The sequence below is a fragment of the Leuresthes tenuis genome, unplaced genomic scaffold (genome assembly GCF_036924035.1).
Source record: "Leuresthes tenuis unplaced genomic scaffold, fLeuTen1.0.hap1 SCAF_3, whole genome shotgun sequence".
Lineage (NCBI taxonomy): Eukaryota > Metazoa > Chordata > Actinopteri > Atheriniformes > Atherinopsidae > Leuresthes > Leuresthes tenuis.
The window spans coordinates 4,316,946-4,339,188 of NW_027325357.1; the positions used below are offsets into that span (position 1 = coordinate 4,316,946).

Here is a 22,243-nt window from a genome sequence, read left to right on the forward strand (position 1 = left end):
CCTGGCTGGAACCTTTCCTCAGCTTTCTGCATGGATTTAGCTTGTTCTCCAGGCTCGGGTCAACTCTGAAATGTACACGGTTGCCAGCCTGCCTGACCCTGAAAAGGATGAACTGGTAAAAGGGAATAGATCAGGGATGTCCACATCTGGGCCCAGAGGGCCGCTGTCCTGCAGGTTTTAGAAGTTTCCCTGCTTCAACACACCTGATTTAGATCAATGCATCATTAGCAGGTTTGTGCAGAACTTAACTGAATCAGGTGTGTTGAAATCAGGGAAACCTCTAAAACCTGCAGGACAGCGGCCCTCGAGGACCGACTTTGGACATCCGTGGAATAGATGAATGACGAATACTTTAATTTGAGTTAGATTAAAGGTGACCTGCTATTGCAAAATAGAGCTTTTCAAGCCACTGGTTGCTTTCATATGTGAAGGCACACTAGCAGAGGTGAAAGTGCTGGAATGCATCCTCCTGCGTTGGCTTGAAAACCTCAAATCTTGTATTACGGGCTTTAAGGGATTATAGTTCATTATGCTGTCATGGGGATTTAGGCACTCAGGCCCCACGGGTTGGTTGAATGGAATGATCTGTGTATGTGTGTGAGAGTACTTTGTCAGACAGACAAATGAAACTCAGGCTTCATTTTCTGAAGACAAATTTTTTATTAAGAAATAAAAAAGTTTTACACCTTAGTAAAACCTGTTCAAACACACATTTTTTTTCTAGCTTACAGGTCGGCGATAGAAATAAGAAATAAAACCTTTCAAATTCTTTTAAAAATGTTTTTTTTTCTTAATCAAGAATTAAAAAAACATTTTCCCCCATGTACATTCTTAAAAAGGAAGGGCTGGTATACGGTGTAATGAAAGAAAGACTTGGAGAACACGAGTCTGGTGATGGAGACGGACTCAGTTTCCAGAACACCTCTGCACAGACATCACATTCATTTTGATGATTATAAAGCTGGAGGTGGAAAATTGATATTTTTTGTTATTTGCTTATGTTACAGATGTTACCAGGACTTGTGTTCAGCAAAAGGAAAGAAATTCATGATGAAACAGATGTTTATTTACCTCTACTTCACCTAAACGTCACATATGTTGGTGTAATTCTGCATCTTGATGACAGATTGTGAATCCTGCAGATTTGTTGGTGTTTTTAACAGGTTGAAAACAGGCTCGTTGTTCCTGTATGTTTCAGTTTCTTTGCTAATGCACCAGGGTTTGGCAGAGTGATTTAGATAGAATAGAATAGAGTGTCTTGATAAGCAGGCTGCAGAAGTTGCAATATAGTCATTCTAAAAAAGCCTGCATCTGATATGATACGTAGTTTTTATTGGATTTGTGGTTTTTTAAGAGGTACAGCTTTGCCAAAACCACCCAAAATTATATTTCCACAGTATTTGTTCCATAAAAACAATCAAATCAGACTTATAAAACTTAGAAATGTACCAGTTAGATTTAGCAGATATCGAGGTTCATTAGAAATTAGAACTTTGGTTGTGGAGTTTTGGTGAGCTGCCTGATACATTTTTCTTTTCTTTTTTTTTTAACACAGCTGTGCAGAGAATAATAAAGGTAGGCAGGAAAACAGAGGGCTTTCTGGCAGTGTTATTGTGTCACAAACGAAAAAAAAAAAAGCATTTTGATTCAGTTTTACAAAGTTTAATAATCAATTAATTCTCAGTGCATTTTAAACCACACAATCTTTGATGGAACAGTGGTTTAGTTTGGTTTCGTTTCCACATTACAGTGAATTTTGAGGTGGGTTTTAATTTATCTGGACCCTGAAATGTTCCATCTTCAAAAATTCACAGGCTGTTTTCTTGATTCCAAAGTTAGTACCACCTCTTTGAAAGACAAAACGAAAGTTTTCTACAAAGTATTGCACGCGACAGATCTTAGCTTTTTCTGTGTTTTGATTGTTAGTTTTACATGTCACTCCAATGACAGAGGTTTCAAATACACGATATTTGGAATACAAAAGGCAAATGTGACAGACACAATCAAAAGTGAAACAAAAAAAATAAAATGCTGAACTTAAAACAAGATCAATAAAAGTAAAAAGAAACAAATCATTTTTATTTGTGCTAAAAAATAAATCTTCAGAATTTTTACATTCACCCGCAGGTGACTTTCACATTTTAACATTCGGCGGTAAAAACTTGTGCATTGCTAATGCTTCAGTTCTCTTGCAAATTCATTATCTCTGAGAAAAATTGGTTAGCTAAAGTCAACGGAAGGTTTACGTAGGCTAACCGACAGAGGGAGTGTAAGAAGGCAGAGGGGCTGGTACATACTGCAAATACACAATGAGAGGCTGAATAAACCGATAAATGACTGCATTAGATATTATCTCTGGTTCATGTTTTCCTGACAAAAGAAGGATCTTAGCACAAGGAAAAGGTAGTGAAGTCTAGACTCTCTGATGACGTCTGTTTTTCACTCTTTGCAAACATGCATTTTTCGGTGATGCTGCCATCGGTTACTTCTTAAAAATCGCATCACATGAGTTTGCATCTTTGAAACGAAAACGTTCTGCAACGAGCCACAAATTTAGAGACGTTCCGATCCAACACTCTTTTTCTTTTTAACTTTGCGCCAAGATTCTTCAGAGGAACCAAGAACCAGATCTGTACAAAAGTTAACAAATAAAATGAAGCTTTATATCTGCATTTAAATGGCAGCTTAGCTGTACAAACACGACCTGTATAGGAAAAGTTGTATGAAAATAGATGTCTGCTGTGGATTTGGTTTTGCAAATCCCTTTTAATGATATTATCTACTTTATTCTACTTGAAAAAACTAAATTAAAAAATGATCAAAGCTGAAATGGGAATGAGGTCCTGACCTCAATGCCACCTCCCATGGGAAGTCGTTGGTCAAATTACTGCAAATTGTGTGTACTGTGTGCGTGAATGGCCTTGATCCATTTAATATATCTGTTATTTGAGAACAAAGGCAGAGTGTTTTGACAGTATACTGATATCTTTTTGGAAAAGGTCTCAAGAATCTTGACTGAAGCTGTCAAAAGTTTTCTATTTGGCCCGTTTCATTGATAAGAAATCCAGATTATGTAAATAACTGCAAAACAAATCCTGGCATTGATTCTCTCTTTGTACTTTTGTTTTTGATTGTGAATAGAATAGACAGATTAGGTGCGATTTTCCAATCTGTGAGGCAAACTGACCCAATGGCCGGATGAAAACATCAGTTCTGAGTGCTGTAATTTTAGCTCTTTGTCCCTCGCACCCAAGAGAATTTTTGGACGCTGGTTTCATGCAGCTTTGTAGCTGACAAAAGCAGCACAAGGAAGGTCCTGAGCAGATGGTCGCTGGTGACACACACACACACACACACACACACACGGGTAACGCTTTGTTTTAAACGTTTTAAAATGATTACCACACTCAGTTGTTAACCGTTCACATCATCAGTATTATGGCCCCTTGTTACTGTTATGAATGTAACGTAGTTTTGTTGTCACGACTGCTAAAAATCAGCCAGAGTTGAGGACACAGTTAACATGTCACACGGCACCTTTTCACACTATGCCAACAATTAGCAGAGTTTGGAAGTTCCATCATACCTACCTTGTATAGTTTGCTGTAAAAAAGGCAGGATGTCCAATTAAAAACGCATATATAAATAAAAATGACAGTTAGCTTATACTTAATCAAAGCTATAAGTGCATTAAATTTACTTCTGATCTTCATTTTTGGTTTTGGATGGATTTAATTTGAACTCTGAGCAGCTTTTTTTTTAGTTTGGCTTTAAACAAAATGTATTTGAAGGCTGTAAAGGACATTTTATTCACTGCTGCTATGACACACAATTTTTATGCTAATCCTACATGATTACAGACATTTGGGAATCATTTTTTAACCTGTAACTACTCGATATTCAAGCTCTCTTCAGTGCTAATTTTAAGAGTGAAGAAGCAACATGGTGACTGTGGAAAAAACAAACTCTTTCAGCCCCTGACTGATCTGTCTGCAGCCAGATGCCACATTTCACAGTGTCTGGAAAAGCAGTCTGACACTCAAATGAGTCGACAGTTAGTGACATGATGGTTAGCTACTGGCTTAACTGCCCTGTCTGGCTGAATTTGTCCAAATCGTAAAGTTATTTACAAAAGAGGAAAAGCTATAAAACCCCAACACCTGCAAACCTAAACATGGAGCCACTGCAGAATTCCCATTTTTGGCTTTACATCAAACTACTCACTGAAGAATTGACCCACACCTCTGAGATAATATTTGGAAATAATAATTCAGTTGCATTGTTTGCTTGTGTGACACTGATGATGAAAACTGTCGGACCAAGAATGAAGAATTGCACGATGAAGGCTGTACTACAATGGCTGCCACTGTAAATGTATGATTCGTATAATAGCTTAGTATTTTCACAAGATGAAAGAAGTGTTCCTTCTTCTATGTAAAACTACAGCAATTCAATAGTGAATACCAATAACAATAATAAAAAATCTAAACACTGACAGAGGAAAAAACTAATAATAATAATGTAACTTCCTCTGCAGAAAATAAAACAAATTCAATCCAAAAACTTTAAGCCAAGAGTGCCTAGTGCAGTCACTAATGTACTGTAAACTGGTCTAGGACAGAGAAAGATAGATAAAGAGATAGATATAGATAGACTGATAGCTACTACTGTACAGTACGCCACAGACAACACACTCAAGGGTTCAACCTCCACACTTCAAATCCTTTCAGATACCTCTCTCTTCGTGGCGGGACGAGTTTTCCCCGACGCCATCTCAGTGCTCGTTATCTCTTTGACCAGAGTTTATGATAAGGAAGGATGGGAATAGTTTGTCCTAAGGTGCATTCAAAAAACATTATTGTGGTTTGTTAAGGGTCATCGTTTGTGTTAATGACATTTCTCTGATTTTATTGTAAGCTTTGTAAATTTTCAGCATCCTCATTGTTACCAGTCTGGCAGATCTGTGATAGTCTGAGATAAAGAGGCAGCAGCGGCGGAGCCTTTAGCTCGAGTGGCCGCAGCCTTGCAATTTTCAAGTTTTAGCTTGTTCATTTTGTCCAAGCCTGACACTGGAGTAATATTTGACCAGATTAATATCAATCTTCAGCATGTAAAATTTGTGTCATTGGTAAATATTTCAAGTTATAGCCAGAAATTTAATTTGGTCACATTTCACTGTTAAAGTAATGCTTAGTGCAGCTAATAAAACACTTGATGACTTCAGATGACTCGACGGGAACATATTAAAAAATAAAAGCCAATATCACCGGTAGTCCCCGAGTGTCCTTTCTACAGTGCCTCTACTGAACACAATGGAACGCTAAAAGCCACGGCTGAACCCTATGGCACTCGCCTTCAGATATGTGCAACCTCCTCAAAGTATATTCCCCAAAACTTTTTTTTTTAAATGTCATCGCTACAAAAAACTGTTTGATTCCAAAACTCAATTACCATTTTTTTCTCTTTCTTTGAGAACAATGAATCATCATCTATAACAGTAGCTGGTGGAATGAGAGGACAGCTACCAGCATATGACCAGAGGCTGGTGCTAATCTATCACACTGTGGGACGTGAAGTCACATGAAAACTATTAATAGATAACAAAAAAACAGCTTGCAAGTACTTCAGATATAGATTTGAAGTGTGATTGCTGCTCTCTTCAGAAAACCCTCCACAGCAAACTACTTCCAAAGTATTCCTAAAAGATTTGAAATGTGAACTCTTTTTTTTTTTCCTTAAAACCCTTATCAGTCCACCAGAAAGACACAGACAGACGGACAGACGTAAAGCTAGCTAGCTTTAGAAGCATTTCAGAGGACGTGAGAGGGGAGGAGAGCGATCTCATGGAGAGCCTCCGCCTCATTCCTTTACATCATGGTTTCTACGATGGTGTGGGTGGGGGCCTTCATCAGAAGACCATTGTTCCCGTTGGGGTCCATCGGGTAGGCGAGATCCTTGGGGCCACGGTGGTCCGCAGGACGGGAGCTGGCCCCACCACGAACCGGGGCTGCCACCGCCTTAATCCTCTGCAGGATGGAAGGAGGGATAGAGGGATTGCAGCGGTGGGAGAGAATAGAGAGAGAGTTAGAATGAGACACTGGCTTCAGTAAAATAAAAAACGGTTACATGATGATGCAAAATATAATTTGTTTTCCAGCATTTAATCAAGAACAGCTGAAACAAGTGAACAAACAGAAGGCTAATCCACCCACCTCAATGAGTGGCCCATCAGATCGGATGATCTTGATCACAACCATCATGGGGATGCAGATCATGGAGGCCAAGGCCAAAGTCCAGCCTATTCCAATGGCCCAGTCAGGATACTCGTACACCTTATTGTACGTCAATGGCTTGTATTTGACCAACGAGAAGATAAAGCAGCTCTGCAGTGGACGAAAAAGACGTTCTAACTTTCTTGTATTTGGTCATTTAAAGTGTATTTGTTGCACATAACACAGATATTAAAACAAAGATAAAACAGCAGGTAATCTGCAGTCTGAGGTTCGCTGAAGATGCTGGTTTACTGGGTGTGCAAGCACAGCAAAGCTCTTACCATGCACAGTAAAGGAGTGATAACAGTCCAACTCCATTTCATCCAAGGATTTGGTCTGTAGCCAATCATGTCCTCAATAGCATCATAAAAATTATCAACGCCTGCAAAGACAGAAAAAATGCAAACATCTCAGAGAGTCCACCTGTACTTCTTCACAGCAGTAAAAAGCAAGGCAGGATTATTTCTGCTGTATCCTGAGCTATGCAGTTTGTTACATGGGCAACAAAAAACCCCTGAACCCTCACGTGACAGTTTTCCACCACATGGTGTGGTCCAGTTAATTTGCCCATACAGATGGTTACCCCTGGACATGGCCAGGATCAGCTGTGGCTACACAGCTTCACAAACTGACAGGTTGGCATGCAAGCATGGTTCCATGACATGAGAAAAAAAACGGAATATTCTGTTGTTTTGACCAAAACTGAACTTTAAAAATGCACAAAACATGTTAATCTGACGGAAATGATAAAAAAAAAACCCCGGCAGCTTCTCAAAACAGCCTGACAATGCAGTTGGGGGTCGAATCACTCCTCCATGCATATGCTTGACTAAACTTAAAAGTTTTATTCCTTGGTGTAATTGTGTGAGCTTGGCAGTGAGGAGGGGGCTTCCAAACAGTTCGGCCCCCCTGCGATATGCAGCAAACTTTCAAATGACTTCATAGAACAAGGAAGTGTGCAAGCTACAGCAAGCTATACTCTACCATGTCTTTACAGAAGTACATTCATTTTAAAAGAAAAGAATGGAAGCCTCTGTTTACCCTGAGAATCAAATAACCAGCTTTTTAAATGCAACAGTATTGTGCACATTTAAATCATTATAAATCTAGATGAAAGATCCCATGCAGAACCCTCTTCCTGAAGGCTTTACAGCAGCGTTATCAGCCACTGGTCTGATAAGTTGGATTTGTCCTTTCTAAATGGACCATTCTGTGATAAATGTATCCATCCTGGCCTTTTATCTTACCTTTTGGGGGAGTGAAGAGACAACACATTCACAGGCTGGAGATAGCACAAGATTTGCAGTAGACTTTTTATTGTCCAAATACAACATATCTACAGCTCAGCACGCAATGATGTGCCCTGAAGTTGACTCGTGAAACTCTGCGTGTTCTTTAGACAACGTTTTGTTAGCATTTATATTTACGTTGTTTGATACTCACCATAAACCCAGGCAACAGCTATACATTCAAAGAATGCCACCCACAGAAGGCACACACCGCTAGCTGCATAGAAGTCAAACAGCTGGAAAACAAACATGCCACCCTGCAGAAACACACACACAGACAAGCAGTTAGGTTTCAAAGTAACAGCTGTCTACCAGATGCATTTCAGTTTCTTTTTTAAGCCGCCTTCAATATTCACTCAGAGTCATAAATAGCCGAAAGTCTTTGCTCGAACGTGAGCATCTGACATGTTCACACGTGAGAAGGCTACTCTGAGCGTACAGTACATGCCCTTTGTCCTCACATGAGAGCCCAGTGTTAAAACTGTTAACAATCATGGGAATCTGAAAGTTGAATCAGGCCACAGCAGCCATAAAAAGATGTTGTCATGGGAACAACAGAGAGAGGCTGTGCAGTCAGATGGTTGTACGCCGTGTGAGAAAAGAATGGAAGGGTGAGAGGCTGGGGTTTGACAGGAAGCAGAGGGTGAGTGTGGATGATGGAAAGAGGGATGATGGAGGGTAAAAGTCATCGTTCTGGAGAGTGTGAGAGTTGTAAGAGAAAGTAGAGACATTTGACAAAATGGATGATCAGAAACTGCCTTCACCATGAATTGCAAGAATGAACTTTAATTTAAAAAAGGTCTCTTTTACTGAACAAGCAACCCCTTGTTTGAGGGAAAGTGATTTCAATTAACACAAACAGCCATGTTCAAGCCAACAAAAGATGAGGTGTTATAAATCTAATTCTAAGCGTCCCAATCGGATCGGACTCAACCAGAACACATTTTTAAGAAGATCAAGAAACCTTTTGCTCATCTGATCAACACGAGCTTGTTGTTCTTTTTGTGCATGTTCGGACCACATGTGCATGTGATAAAGAGAACTTTTTTCTTGTTGAAGACCTTTCAGAAACATCTTTCATAAATTTCTGAAAATGCTGTGAGTCCAGCTCTCGATCATAAGTCACTGCCTCAACCTTTCTCCTTCTGCTCCTTATAGGAGAACAGAGTGACCTTTAAAGGCTGTAAAGGTCCACTTTTAGTTTCTGCTTGTGCATGATGAATGTGAAGTTGACATCTTGCCATCTATAAAATAGACAAACAGGTGAATGTATGTTTGTTTTGATTATGTTAATGGTCCAAAAAGGGGGTTGAAATTTAGCAGGGAAACACATTTCAGTACAACACCTGATTGTTAAAGATCTTACATGCAGTTACAGTAAAACTCATTAGTAGATTTTAACTCACACAAAGTGCATCCACTCAATCAAAAAACAGAGCACCATGGTTAGTGATGCCTTCCTGAGTATAGATTTATGTTGTTTACCTTGTTCCTTGGCAGTGCAATTCAATTTCTCGCTGTAAAGTTAATTTATTCTCCAGCTCTCCTCTTATTCACCAAATTCAACCATTTTACCCGCTTTTAAACCAAAGCTAACCATGTACAACACCTTTAATTTTGATTGATGGCAGGAGAAACAAGCCTCGCTGGACACTATGCGTTTCCAAACTCATCTTCTTTTACTAAGTGAATGCAATTTTAGCAACAAAGCTAGAAAAACATTTTGTTTTTTTGTCCTTCCATCATATTTCTCAAAGATTAGCAGACTGGCTCACATGCATGTCAGGGGTTTCTATTTTATTTAATGAATTTGTGCAACATTTATCTTATCTTTTTATTGAGGATCCTAGTGAATATTTGTTAGTTAAGTTAGTTAAGACTTTATTTGTCATGTAGATACATGAAATACACAAAATTACTTTTAACCATCCAGGTCGGCACCTGCTGAACACACACATGCACAGGGTCACACTCTCATGGAGACAGATGCCATACACTAGAGCGGTGGGCAGCCAATCACAGCGCCCGGGGAGCATGGGGGTACGGTGCCTTGTTCAAGGGCACCTCAGCCATAACAAGGAGGTGAACTGCCTCCCCTCCAGCTGTCAGTTCACCAATCTTTTTGAGTGGTAAGAGTGGGAATTGAATCACTAACCTTCAGGTTATTGGCTCACCATTGAGCCATGTAAACATAGTAGATATTTCATAAAAAAAAGGTAGTTTTGACGCTAACTGCCTTGTATATCTCAGAATTTCCAATGTAAAGTGACTGAGTTAGTCATTATTTCTTGGATTAGGTGAAACATTCTGGGAAATCTGTATTTAAGATGCCCGCTTGTGTCTGTCTATGCAACATTTTTCTTTACACATTTCAACGTCTTGCCATAATCTACTAAATTAGCTTAACTTGGAAGTTACAAAAACACACAAAACAGAAATGGAGGCAAAAAAAAGAAAAAGTGAAACACGATAAACAGCAGGGAAACTGAAATAGAAAAGGAGGCGAAGCAAAATGATTTGGAATATCTAAATCAGGTCTACTGTACGGTAACTATAAATACCAGAGGATGGAAGGGAAGTTCTCATGACTTGACAGTATAAATAGCCCCCCATCATCTCTCATGGGATTGTCACTAATAGCTCTCTGAGCACTGTTTTTCCTGGTGTATGGAGCCTGAAATAAGGTCAGCATATGTATATAGTGTACACATAAAACAATCAAAATGAGCTGTGTTTTTACTCGAGAAAATCTGTAAACGTGACAGAGAGTCAGTTTAGTGGTTCGCAGTAACATCCACATCATGTGTTCTGATGTGATCCTTTAAATAGTTTTATGCTGTCATTACCTTGGTAACCATAGTCAGTCCAAACAGGTAGCTGATGCAGCAGATGATAGCGATGAAGACCTCTCTGCGGTAACCCTTCCTTAGGAAGGACGGATACAGATCCACCAGTGATGTGATCTGCCCTTCCACCTCCACAAACTGCAGAGGAACACAGAGGCACAGTCAAAGAGATGGCAGCATATCCACTGTTAACATGACCTGCTCGTCCATACTTGGAAACCATCAGCTTTCTTTTTTTTCCTTCTCATCCCTTTAATTTCTTTTAAAAACAACATCACAGACCTCCTGTGTCGTTAAACAGATGAATTTCATTGTAACTTCATAGAAATCCCCCACATTGAAGAACAATCTCTCTTGTTGGGATTTGGCATTACTGTGAGAATTTGGCTGTGTGAGCATATTTGCCTGCGTTTAGGACATGTGCTTTTGCTTTTACACACAGCTGTGTTGGGATCTGTGCCCATTTTCAGGACTGCACTCCACTGTAGCTGTAGATTATGGGTGAGGCTAATCTTTGTAACTGTTGAATATGCAACTGGACATCAGGAGTAACTAACTTCAGAAGTTAGATATTCTGCAGAAGCTTTTTTAAATTGAAACTAGGGCTGTCAAACCATTATTTTATTTTAATCGCGATTAATCATGTTTTTCCCATAGTTAACTCACGATTAATCTCTATATTAAAAATATAGAATTAGAATCAAACAAAAAAAAGAAAAAAAAAGTCTTATCTTTTATTTCTTGTTTGAAATTAAAAAAAAGTGCATTGTAGACCCACTTGACATGTCTATTTCAATAACACAGCACATAAAATGCCACAACAATGTGGTCTTAAAACTGTAGAAGTAGTAGACAACAAACGACTATTGATGGTTAAATGAATGAAAAACTGCAGACACATCTGATTCAGAACTCTTAGTGACTTTTCTCCTATTTATTAAGCCAGTTGCTAAGGCCACAATTAACCGCGATCAAAAAAAATTAATGCGTTTATGTTTTTAATTAATCGCATCGCGATTAACTCCTTAACTATGACAGCCCTAGTTTAAACTATCCCTTACATTACACATAGGCTCCTTCATCACATCCTTCTACATTTGTCCAATGAACAGTTAACTGTCAAACTGTGGTTTCCAATGTGCCAATGTACAAAACACTTGCAAATGCTTTATCAGTATTTCCTGCAGCTACCCAAGTGTGTCTTTCTGCTGACCTGACTGTCGAGGCCAAGCAGCAGCAGCATAATGAAGAAGAGAATTGCCCAGAGTGTAGGAAAAGGCATCATGGTAACAGCCTTGGGGTAGGCAATGAAGGCCAGGCCTGGACCTGCAGAGGAGTAGGGAGGTGGGGAAGGAGCAGACAGAAGGGTGCGGGGAGGAGCAACATTAGAATCATATGATAAGATCATCTGATCTGCATCCCTGTGGTGGGGGAATAAGCCACAAATAATAGAGACGCAGAGTAGGATGTGAATAAATAGTCAACTATTGGAAATAATACTGGGAACATATGTTTGTATGTGTCACATGTTTTTGGATAAAGTGCTGCCTTTAAATTTTATTGACTACATATGATACACAACTTCACTTACCTCTTTCTTGTTGCACATTATGGCACACTACTAACTGTATGCACTCCACACGTGACCCAGTTTTATGTAATTTACACAAGCATTTAACAAAGATATCTTAGAATGTAATAGGAACAGGAAAATAGAAGATCAATAAAGAACATGTCATCAAATGTGTGTTTTTGTGCTACCGCATCTCTGTGGAAGCAAGTCAGTTATAAGCGAAATCTTGAAACATTCTGTAAATGGATGCGTGTACAGTATGTGTGTTACCAAAAAACACCAGCGAATACACTGCATTAAGGGTATGGCAAATTTAACCTGCTTCGGGTGTGCTTAGGTAACTTCCAAATGCTACAAAAAGCTAAATCAAGCACATCGTGGTTTGTCAAATAATTTCAGTATATCAATGCCTACATCACTCGAGCCATTTTGCATCCCCGACTGAGATAAGCATGCCCTTTTCTATGAGGAATGCAAAATGACCATTTCAAAACAGCAGCAGATGCAAACTGAGTGGTCAAATAGAAAACAAAGGCTTTTTGTTTGTTTTTAATCTGGTCTGATTTGACACTGATGCTACGTTGGGAACTGTGAAACAGAAATCAAGGAACAAGAAAGCAGCCATAACAGCAATAACAGCATTGCAGCTGATAGCAAAATATATGATTATGTTCCATTTTTGTAGCAAGTTATGACAAGGCATCCAACCAAACACCACGTTGACTCAAAAATAGCAGCAACCTCCCATCCCTGAGAGGAAGCATATGCGCAGAGCATTAAGCAAACCTAGAGTATGTAAACTCATCAAAACAGTGTGTTAAGAATGACTTGACTGTACATACATTACATTTTAAGAATTACTTTTTCTTTAAGCACATTCTTCAATCAACAAAAGCTACAGCATGAGTGCGGACATTGCACCATAGAAGCCATGGTATTCTCTGTGATTCACTGATCCATAGTGTACATCAGGTCACCCAGGTCATACTTGTTGTTCCTGACCTTTTAATAACTTGCCTTCCTGGCTGGGCTTGAAAGTTTGAGTTTGAATACTTACTGTATTCTGCTGTCTACTTAATGCACACTCTTATGAGAGTCACAGCACATAGACACACATTTTCAGACTGAATAACTCTACTTCTACATTAGTAACTGAGCACTATGTTGATCACCTGCTGTGCTGGGCTCCGTCAAAGCACCTCTGACCAACACTTCCGTCCTAGTTACCTGTGGATCATCAGCCCACTCGCCAAACAACACAGATATTGGCCAATTCTGCAAGCTCCACCATTAAGTTTGCGCTGCAGAATTGTGCAATACTTGTATCGACTGGGCTGGCAGCAGGACTGTTTATGAAGTTAGCAGATTGTGCTAAGCTAGATTAGCTTCAGGGAAATCAACTGATCTTGGGAATTGGATGAAGCTTTGGTTTCACAATAGCTCTTGATGCTGAAAATGACCTTATTCATGTTCATTTCTCATTTGAGGTCAAACAGGAGAGCGTAATTCCTATGCAAGTAACTGAAGCATGTAAAGTTTATGACAGAAAATGGGAAAATCAGCCTTTCTAAACAAGTTCCTCAGGCAATTCCTAGAGAAAATGTCTCTCGCTTCGCAGCTGGTGTTTGAGGATAGAATATCATGTTCACAGAATGAGTCATCAATCATTGCTTATCTGCGTTGGGATAAAAAAACAAGCATAAATAAAATCCTTGTGCAATTCTGTCAGAAAACCAGACCTGCCGTCTACAGTAGACTAGGCTTCCTCATTTCCACGAGGCTCAACCAATGCTGTATACTGTATGAAGTCCATGGAAAAGATGTTGGCACTTAAAACGTTTCCATAAGACCAGTAAAACAAATTCAACAACTCTTGGGTAGATCCAGTTTTTCCTTTAGATACAAAAGAAAATATTTTCATCATTTAGTTATTCTGATAGCTGTGGAATCTCGAGGTAGCTCCAAAACTATTACAGCCTAAAAACAGAAACAATCACTAACTACAAATGCCTCTGAACTTGATAGAAACCACAACAATGGTGACATCAGGTTGTCAGGTACAAAAAGGGAACATCTCAGGACAAAAAAATCATAGCATTTTGAGGCCACACTGGCACAAGATGTACTGTATACCGTCGCACAATTTCTTGCGCATAAATACATTTTTCGGCAGAACCATCAAATTTTCGAGGTCTCTCCCTTAGCACCAAACTGCTTTATTTAAATTGCAAACAAACCGACCAACTGTGTTCGTATTTTCTCAGATTCTGCTTTTGTCAAGGAGTGTTTGATTGCGGAAGTTTCCATATTCTGATGCCGTCATTTGTATTTAATCAGGGGATCCAGTCAATTCTAAATTACAACTCAGTTCGAAATTGAACATTAAGGCTCTTTTTTTGGGTTTCGTTGCTGTTTTTCTTTGAAATTACTTTTTAATTTATTAACCAGGAAGCAGCGCCCACCATCACTGCTGCCTTTACATAACCCTCGTACCTGACTCTGCCACATCAGCAATGTCCACCCCTTGCTCTTGTGCCATGAAGCCCAGGACGGAAAATATTGCGAAGCCAGACACAAAACTGGTACCACTGTTGAGGGCTCCCAGCAGCAAACAGTCCCTATGTCACACATATGTCATGAGGAGGATTTGTTAATGAACACACAAGGATCCCTTTAACCCCCTCTCTCCCCTACCGCTAACCCCCTCCCTGAAAACTGATGCCTCACCTGTAGCAGTTGTATTTGTACTTGTTGTAGCTCCCCAAGGATGTCATGGCGCCCAAACAGATGGCATAGGAGAAGAAGATCTGAGTGCCGGCATCAATCCATACCTGCCGAGTTGGGGGGAAAGAGTGGGGGACAGAAAGGCTGAGGCCTGCTGATGAAGGGAAGTTCATGACAGTGAAGCTAGGGGGTAAATGAAAGCTTTTTCACTGTGCTGCTTTTCGGTTCCATCTTAGGTCCTAAACGTCTTCAAAACTTAAAAGTTTGTTCTTGCAATATTTTTTAACTTAAAGCTGAACTTGGTAACTTTGAGAAGACGATGGACTTGAGCTTGAAATAGGGTGAAATCCTCCCTCTCTGCTGTGCTGCAGCAGAGGCTGACATGCAAGCTCGTAGCAACCCTGGCAAATGCAGTAATCTCTGCAACTGACACCATTTAGTCCATGTGGCTCCTACTAGTTGCTTTCAGTGAGACATGGTGGATTCTTGCAAACTCTCATTTGAAAAAGGACCCAGAGCAACCTGATTTTAATCTTTAGGCTGTTTTATGTTTGTGGGTACAATTTCAGCCAATCTGAGAATACGTTATTTCTATTCAAGTCACCAAATCCTCTCAAACCTTTTGGCCCAGGTTTAGTCCCAATTAGATTTTGTTGTTTTACAAGTTCCAATTGAATTTTGGACACTTTATAAGCAGCTAGTATGTATGACCTGACATTTTGAGCAGAGAGGATGTACAGATATGTGGCTAAACTGGTGGAGGTGAAGAGGCTTTCTCTGAAGCACAGGGTGTTGCCTACCTCTGGATCCTTCAGGCGATCGAGGTCAGGATAAAGGTAGAACTTGATGCCCTCAGAAGCACCTGGCAGTGTTACACCACGGATCAACAGTACAATGAGCATGATAAATGGGAACGTGGCTGTGATGTAGACCACCTAGGGAAAGAGCAGAACCAGGGAACCGAGGTCATGTACAGCAGAATACATGGATCATCATGCTTCAGTTTAAACGTCTGCCTTCATTTTTACTTGCCCCTTTAGCTATATCGTTAATGTCATTACAGATAAACAAACTCTGGAATGCACTTTTGAATTACTAACACAGATAGAGACACATTTAAGGGACGGACCACAGGCTGTCCCCTAAATCAATAGCAGTGTGTTACTATCTGCTTTGCGGAAAGCGGTGCCCACACATGGCCTTGTAGGAGTGATTTTATTACAACTTGGAACAGCTAGAAAGCATATATCAGACCAGACCAATCAATACTGAGTGTTGAGGCCACAAAAAGATTAGTCTGGGATTGATCACCTCTAGCCTTCGAATAAGCTGTGTTTGTTGCTACTGTGGACACAATTTAAATGTCTGAAATGTTTAACAAAGGCCACATTTGTAATGAAAATGTGGTAAACACATAGCTGAGATTGTCCTTTTTATATATTTCATTTATAGATTATACATTTAAGGGAATCATGCAGCAAAGTGCAGAGGCAATAGATGCTGAAATATGATGAGAATAGCATTCTGGTCTTTCTTCAGGGTTAAAGCGTAGCTTGTACGGCTCAGGAATGTCATCAGTACTGCTGTAATATGTTACTTTGCAGATTTCTGTCTCTCTTCATTTACTCAGTTAACTTTTATTTAATTTCTTTCTTAAAGCATAACTTGTGACTTTGGAAGAATTATCTTGAAAATTTGAATGAATGAATACAGTAGGCTGCCACCCCGCCCTCTCTGCTGTGCTTCATTCATACCTCCAAAACCCCTTCCTGCAGAACAAGCTGTGTGCACGCACAGGCTAGAAACCACTGTAACTGTAGAAGTGGTAGAGATTAAACCCGGTTTGACACTCCTGCCTATGACTTGTTAGTCATTACTAAAAATCTCATTAAAAGAAGTAGGATGAGCCATAGGAATACAGTCTTCTGTATTACTGTCAGGGTATAGTTTTAGCAAATGTGGAAAAAAGTTATTATTCAAGTCACGAAGTTCATTTTTTAATCCCACCCAGGCCTTGAGAGGAGGACAGCGTGAAAAGTAAAGCTTGAACATAGACCGTATTGTTCTCTTTGTCAGACCAAAGATAAAAAAATAAATCATATGAGCATCATCCTGGCGTGTTTTTTAAGTTGTGACTGTGATGCAGTACAAAAAATAATAATAAATAACTAAATAATAATAAAAAAAAAAGACAATTCAGTTATTGTCTTTCTTTTCGTCCAACTAGTTGAGGGGGAACTTCCTCTGAGAAAACAGAGGAACTTTTAAAGAGAACAAGCACATAGATCTATTTACCTTTCCAGTGGATTTGACGCCCTTCCAGATGCAAAAGAAGCAGATGACCCAGACGAGCAGCAAACAGAGGGCCAGGTCCCATTTAACAGGGCCTATGTCCTCAATACCACTGGTAATACCCAGTACATTATGTCTGCGACAGAAAGAAAGACTCAGAAATTAGGAGGCTACCATCTCAACTGTTGGATGTGTATCAAAGACCAAGAATGAACATTTCACAAATGACATCAAATCTGTGTGTGCTTATGTAAGAGATCAGGTTTTATGTAACTTACTCCCAGAACTCGGTGACGGGGGAGGTGAAGTTGGAGATGTTGGCAGCCAACCAAAGAGATTTGTTCTTGCGGTAGGTGTCCTCGATGCAGCGATCAGTGTTCCAGGGCTGCTTGCACTTGGCCCAGGGGAGCTCCGGCTGAAAGCACTGAAAGGTAAAAAATGGATAAAAAAGAGCCGGAGTTATGTTAGGGCACAGGGTTAACACGGTTCAAAACTCCGTATTTCATAAATCTCCAAGTCTTTATGCAACTTTAAACAGAACTTAAAGCAAGATTGGCTGAGATCATTTGAATGTATTTGTAAGAAAAACTGATTTACTTTCGTCAACACTTTACTCGACTTTATCCAATTTGATGAAAATCTGAAGATCTTAACTCAAGGCAATCTATATTTCTTTTAATTCTGTTCTTTTTTTTTCATTAAACCTACCTGGAACAGGTAGTAGAGGCCCCAGGCCAGGATGACAATGTAGTAGATATTCAGCAGGGACACAATCACAATGGAGGCGTAACCAATACCTGGAAAGGAAAATTGTAATTCATCAATTGATCAATATGTTCAGCCTTTTTGGCAACAGAGTTGTTAACTAATTGCTAATTCTGCTTCAACTAACAAACTAAAATCTGTTTTCAATCCTAAACACGGTCTCTGTTGCTTCAGCTTTGAGATTTCACCACATTCTGAGTAAGAGGAAGGTGTTAAATTCTGGGCTTTGACTAGCCAGAAAACAGGATGTACCAGCAGTGTCATATTTGAATAAAATTAAAGCCCACACAGATTTGCAGAAGATAAAGATTCAGTTAGATGGTGTGCCTTCAACAATGATCAAATTATTTCTGATGTGAAAACTTAAAGTTTAGGTTTGGTCTATTTATTCAAATGTTTATAAGTTTATTATAGGTTTACTTAAAATTCAGGGAAAAAAAAAAATCCATCAGGGAAATGTGGATAAAACGGTGCAGTAACAAACAAGGCTTTATCCGAACTACCAGGAGATGTAATTGGTGTATTGAACCATCCAATCATATGTTTTGTGCACAGAAATGTGCGATTATTATTTATATTTCTTAGAGACAGTATCCTGCTCTTGATGTAGAGAACAAACTGTAAGTAAGCTAGAATTTAAAGTCCCAAAAGCTGATTTTCCTCCTACCCTTCAGTTTTACGTGCGGTTGATCAAGGGGGGGGGGCACACTAAGCCCTTGAGCCCTAAAAGCAGTGGGATGACTTAGTCTTTTGTATCAGCATGAAAGAAGGAGAAATCGGGTCAAACAGTAAAACAAACCGACTACATTCTGCTTCATCACTCCTCACAGTTTCGCTTATATGGTGCCGGGTCAGTGGTATCCAATGTTTGTCTTCATAAATATCAAAATGTACAGTATATTTTAGTCTGCTAAAGATAAACAGGAGTTATGTTTTAGTTTTTTAACTTTCGATAACGTAAAATCTTGTCAAACCCATCTAGGAGAACCATCAGCTGCGTTTCATTGGGTCAGTTCTCATCTCGACACAGAACTCGCGGTAAACAGGTTTGAGGCCATCTGCCTGCGTTTCTATTCTTCTGCTTCTGCTACACACCAATAAACAGACAACAAAATCCCTCTCAAAATGAGAGCAGGTGTAGGAATTGGGATTTGGATCACAGCGGATTAGATTTTAGGTGACAGGTCCTATAATGACTGCTGCCACCGGCGACCATCGTGATTATATTGCACTGAGCTTTGCATGTGTGCAGGCACAGCCGACAGAAGCCACTCATCCAAATGAATGTCCTTCAGCGTCACCGGCCATCTGTGTGAGTTCACAACTGTCTGCATGAATTTTAAACTTCCTCAGCTCCATTCGCCATCTACACGTCTTCGTTGTGTATATAAATGTGTGAACCGCTTCATCATCACATCGTGTACTTTTAATCACTTGGTTAATTAGCAGCTGCCACATACTGCAACTACATCTCTAAACACACTCGCTCGAATCACATGGCACAGTGCTGATCAAACAAACAGATGCGTCGTCCTCCATGATGTCACTTCTTGTGCTCATCTGCTGACCCTGGCTGACCCTGCTCAGTCCGTTTACATATGCAACCAATCTGTGAGGATTTATGTACTTTTCACTGCCAAAGGATTTTTTTTATGTATTCATCTAATGTTTATTCGTAAACAGACACGTGTTTAGCATTAAAAACCTTACGAACCCCCAGCCTGTTCCCAGATGGACTCAGTTCCGTGAAAACAAAGATTGTTTTCATAAAAAATTTATTGACTTTGCAAATTAAGAAAAGAGAGCCGAGCTGCTTCCCATCAGTAATGCTTCTCCTGTTATGAAACGTCGAATATCTGCTGTGACTTTCGTGAATCATGACAGAAGCAGGAATCTGTGATATTATTTACTGTCAGGGTGGTGTGGTTTTTGTTGCTGCCAGTTGGTGTCACTGACTGCTGCTGCTAAACAGCTCTTTGTTATCTCATGTTTCCATCTGCCATCCTGTTTAAATTCAACATTTTTATTTAGTTTCGATCCCTTTTGAGCACTCGCACCGCACTTATTGCCTAATGTGTTTTCTGTACATGTACTCAGTTCTTAGATGTAGATGTAGGATGTGCATTAACAGGTTTTTCAACCTTTAGGTCTGTTCTCAGCGTTAAATCCCACCATTGAGCTGCCATTTTCTTTTTTTTTACCTCGTTAATCACACATTGTGTTCCTTCAACTTGGCCCTGACAAATCAGCGATGGCCACCACAGCGCGTTAGTCTTTTCATTTGAAATGCGAGCTGGGATTTATTTGCGGAGGTCAGCTCAACCTGCACCAAAGTGTACAATGTGCACTCATGTCCTCAGCTTTTTTCCTCCTTTGGAACGGATTCTGGCTCTAACACCGGAAAGAGATATCCCTTCATAATCCCACCAACACAGCTCTGGCTGGTTTGGCTGATTTCAATACAAACATGACACCTTTTGGTTTTTTTTTTGTGAAAGACAAAAAGCTAGAGGTGGGCATCGGTTACGATGTCTACAACAAGACGAATCACATTTTCTTTTCTTGTCTCGTTATATTAGCTCACCAAAAGTATCTGCTTCTGCCTCCAACAACAGACAGCGTTGTTCACATCTCCTCTTGCTCCAATTCTTTCATTCTCTCCTTGTTTCATCTCTGTCCAACAATTCACTCCCCCTCTCCTCTCTCTGCCTTCTCTTTTATCTTTATCCATCCGTCTTTGACTTATTTCCTTTCTTCTCTTGCCTCTTTCCCCTGCGCCATTTCTTTACCACGTTCTTATTTCCAATCTTTATCAATCCATCTGTCAGTTCCAAAGATCTCACCACTGTGCCTTTTTTCATCAACGCTCTCTCCCTTTCTGATGTGTTGGTGCACAGTTGCCATAGCAACGTGCAATTTGGGACACTCTGTATGCCGTCTCGTGTGTGTGTGTGTGTACCATGTGTGTGTGTGTGTGTGTGTGTACCATGTGTGTGCACAAGACAGACAGAAAGAGGATAATATGTCTGAAAGAAAAATAGACGCCATCGGTATATGTGAGACTGAGAATAGTATCACAAGTTAATAATTAAATTAAGATCCTGAGACAAGATACAGTTATGATTATGAAATTACAGACCAAAATTAAATGAGATAGCTGAGGCTGAAGAGCCAGCATAAATATTAAAAAGAAAACTGAAAGAAAACATTCCTATTGGGAACAGGATGAATACATTAACCTTATTCGGCTGGTTGTGAACAGGCGGAGAAGGAGAAGTGGGGAGGTGGTGGTAAGGAAAAGAAAGGGAAGGACAGGGAGAAAATATGAGTGAAGATGTACAAAAGAGGAGGAGAGGTAGAAGTATGGATGACAAATGAAAAAAAGAAATATCAGAAAAGACACTTAATGACTCTAAATGTGCTTTCTTGGATGAAAGAAGGACACAAGGTGAGAGCTTGAGAAGGTTAAAGCAGAATAGAGGTCTCAGTGTGTTGGTGTACCAGCGCAGGCTTGGTTGCCTGGTAACGGCTGCTGGGTAAGGTCTCAGCTGTCTGATTGGAGGAGAGTCTGGTGTGACTCAGCCCTATGTTACGCAGCCATTCCTCTGTGAAAAACAGCAGAGGTCTGGAAAAATTCAAACCCTTTAATGTGACAACAAAAGGCTGGTGATGAGGCTGTGGTCTGGGAGATGAGCAAGATTTCACAAGGGCGGGGCAACGGGCGGGGCTATGGTTAAAGATGTTGGCTGAGCCGACTATAAAAGATAGAAAATGCGTGCTTTAAGTGATATAGGTGTAAGATTATATGTAAATGTATATATAATACTGATCATGTGACCAGAACTCAGCAAGGCTTTTGAATATAAACCTTCAATGGTACTACATGCACACTCAAAGGCAGACAAAATGTCCCTCAACTAAGTGTCGAGGAAGGTTTTATCTTTCAAATGCACATAAAAAATTCTGCATCCAAAATCCTAAAATAGACTGAGAACCTCAGGACTCTGGACATGTCCACAGCACTCAATTGTCATCCAAAATGTCTGTGCTCTAAATATGTGCAGCTTTACCACAATTTAAATTAGTCAGTTTAAATCTTTATCCATCGATAGTGAGTTTAACTTTGGTGATGAGTGAATATAGAGATCAATTTAGCTAATTTTAATCTGCTATCATGGTGGTATGTTTTAGGTTTACAGAAGCAAAGAGCCCTCATGAGACAACACACAGGTAGGGTAAATATTCCACCCATTCCACTGATGAAAGGCAACATACCAGTAAAGATGGGGCAGAGCTTCTCCCAACAGGTGATGCCACCCTCAGAGGTGAACTGACCCAGTGCAACCTCCAGGAAGAAGACTGGCAGACCTCCGCCAAACAGGAAAATGAAGTAGGGGATGAGAAACGCACCTAAATGGGAGACGGAAGATAAAATATAAGCATGAAATTATAATTGCAGGGATTCTAAGCAGAACAATGAAA

General features: G+C 39.9%; 1 protein-coding gene across 1 annotated transcript in view; it reads right to left on the bottom strand.

Annotated features, from left to right (window-relative positions):
- Nucleotides 1-2,058: 2,058 nt before the first annotated feature.
- LOC140302927 (sodium- and chloride-dependent taurine transporter-like) overlaps nt 2,059-22,243 on the bottom strand; it is a 31,608-nt gene continuing 11,423 nt past the window's right edge. The window contains exons 3-15 of the mRNA XM_072381471.1: nt 22,037-22,171; nt 17,705-17,793; nt 17,275-17,420; nt 17,000-17,132; nt 15,505-15,639; nt 14,708-14,811; nt 14,474-14,598; nt 11,621-11,733; nt 10,408-10,545; nt 7,716-7,818; nt 6,554-6,654; nt 6,213-6,383; nt 2,059-6,026 (exon numbers count right to left, since the gene is read on the bottom strand). Coding sequence (XP_072237572.1) covers nt 5,868-6,026; nt 6,213-6,383; nt 6,554-6,654; nt 7,716-7,818; nt 10,408-10,545; nt 11,621-11,733; nt 14,474-14,598; nt 14,708-14,811; nt 15,505-15,639; nt 17,000-17,132; nt 17,275-17,420; nt 17,705-17,793; nt 22,037-22,171 — 1,652 coding nt within the window. The 3' untranslated portion in view covers nt 2,059-5,867. The remainder of the gene's footprint in view (nt 6,027-6,212; nt 6,384-6,553; nt 6,655-7,715; nt 7,819-10,407; nt 10,546-11,620; nt 11,734-14,473; nt 14,599-14,707; nt 14,812-15,504; nt 15,640-16,999; nt 17,133-17,274; nt 17,421-17,704; nt 17,794-22,036; nt 22,172-22,243) is intronic.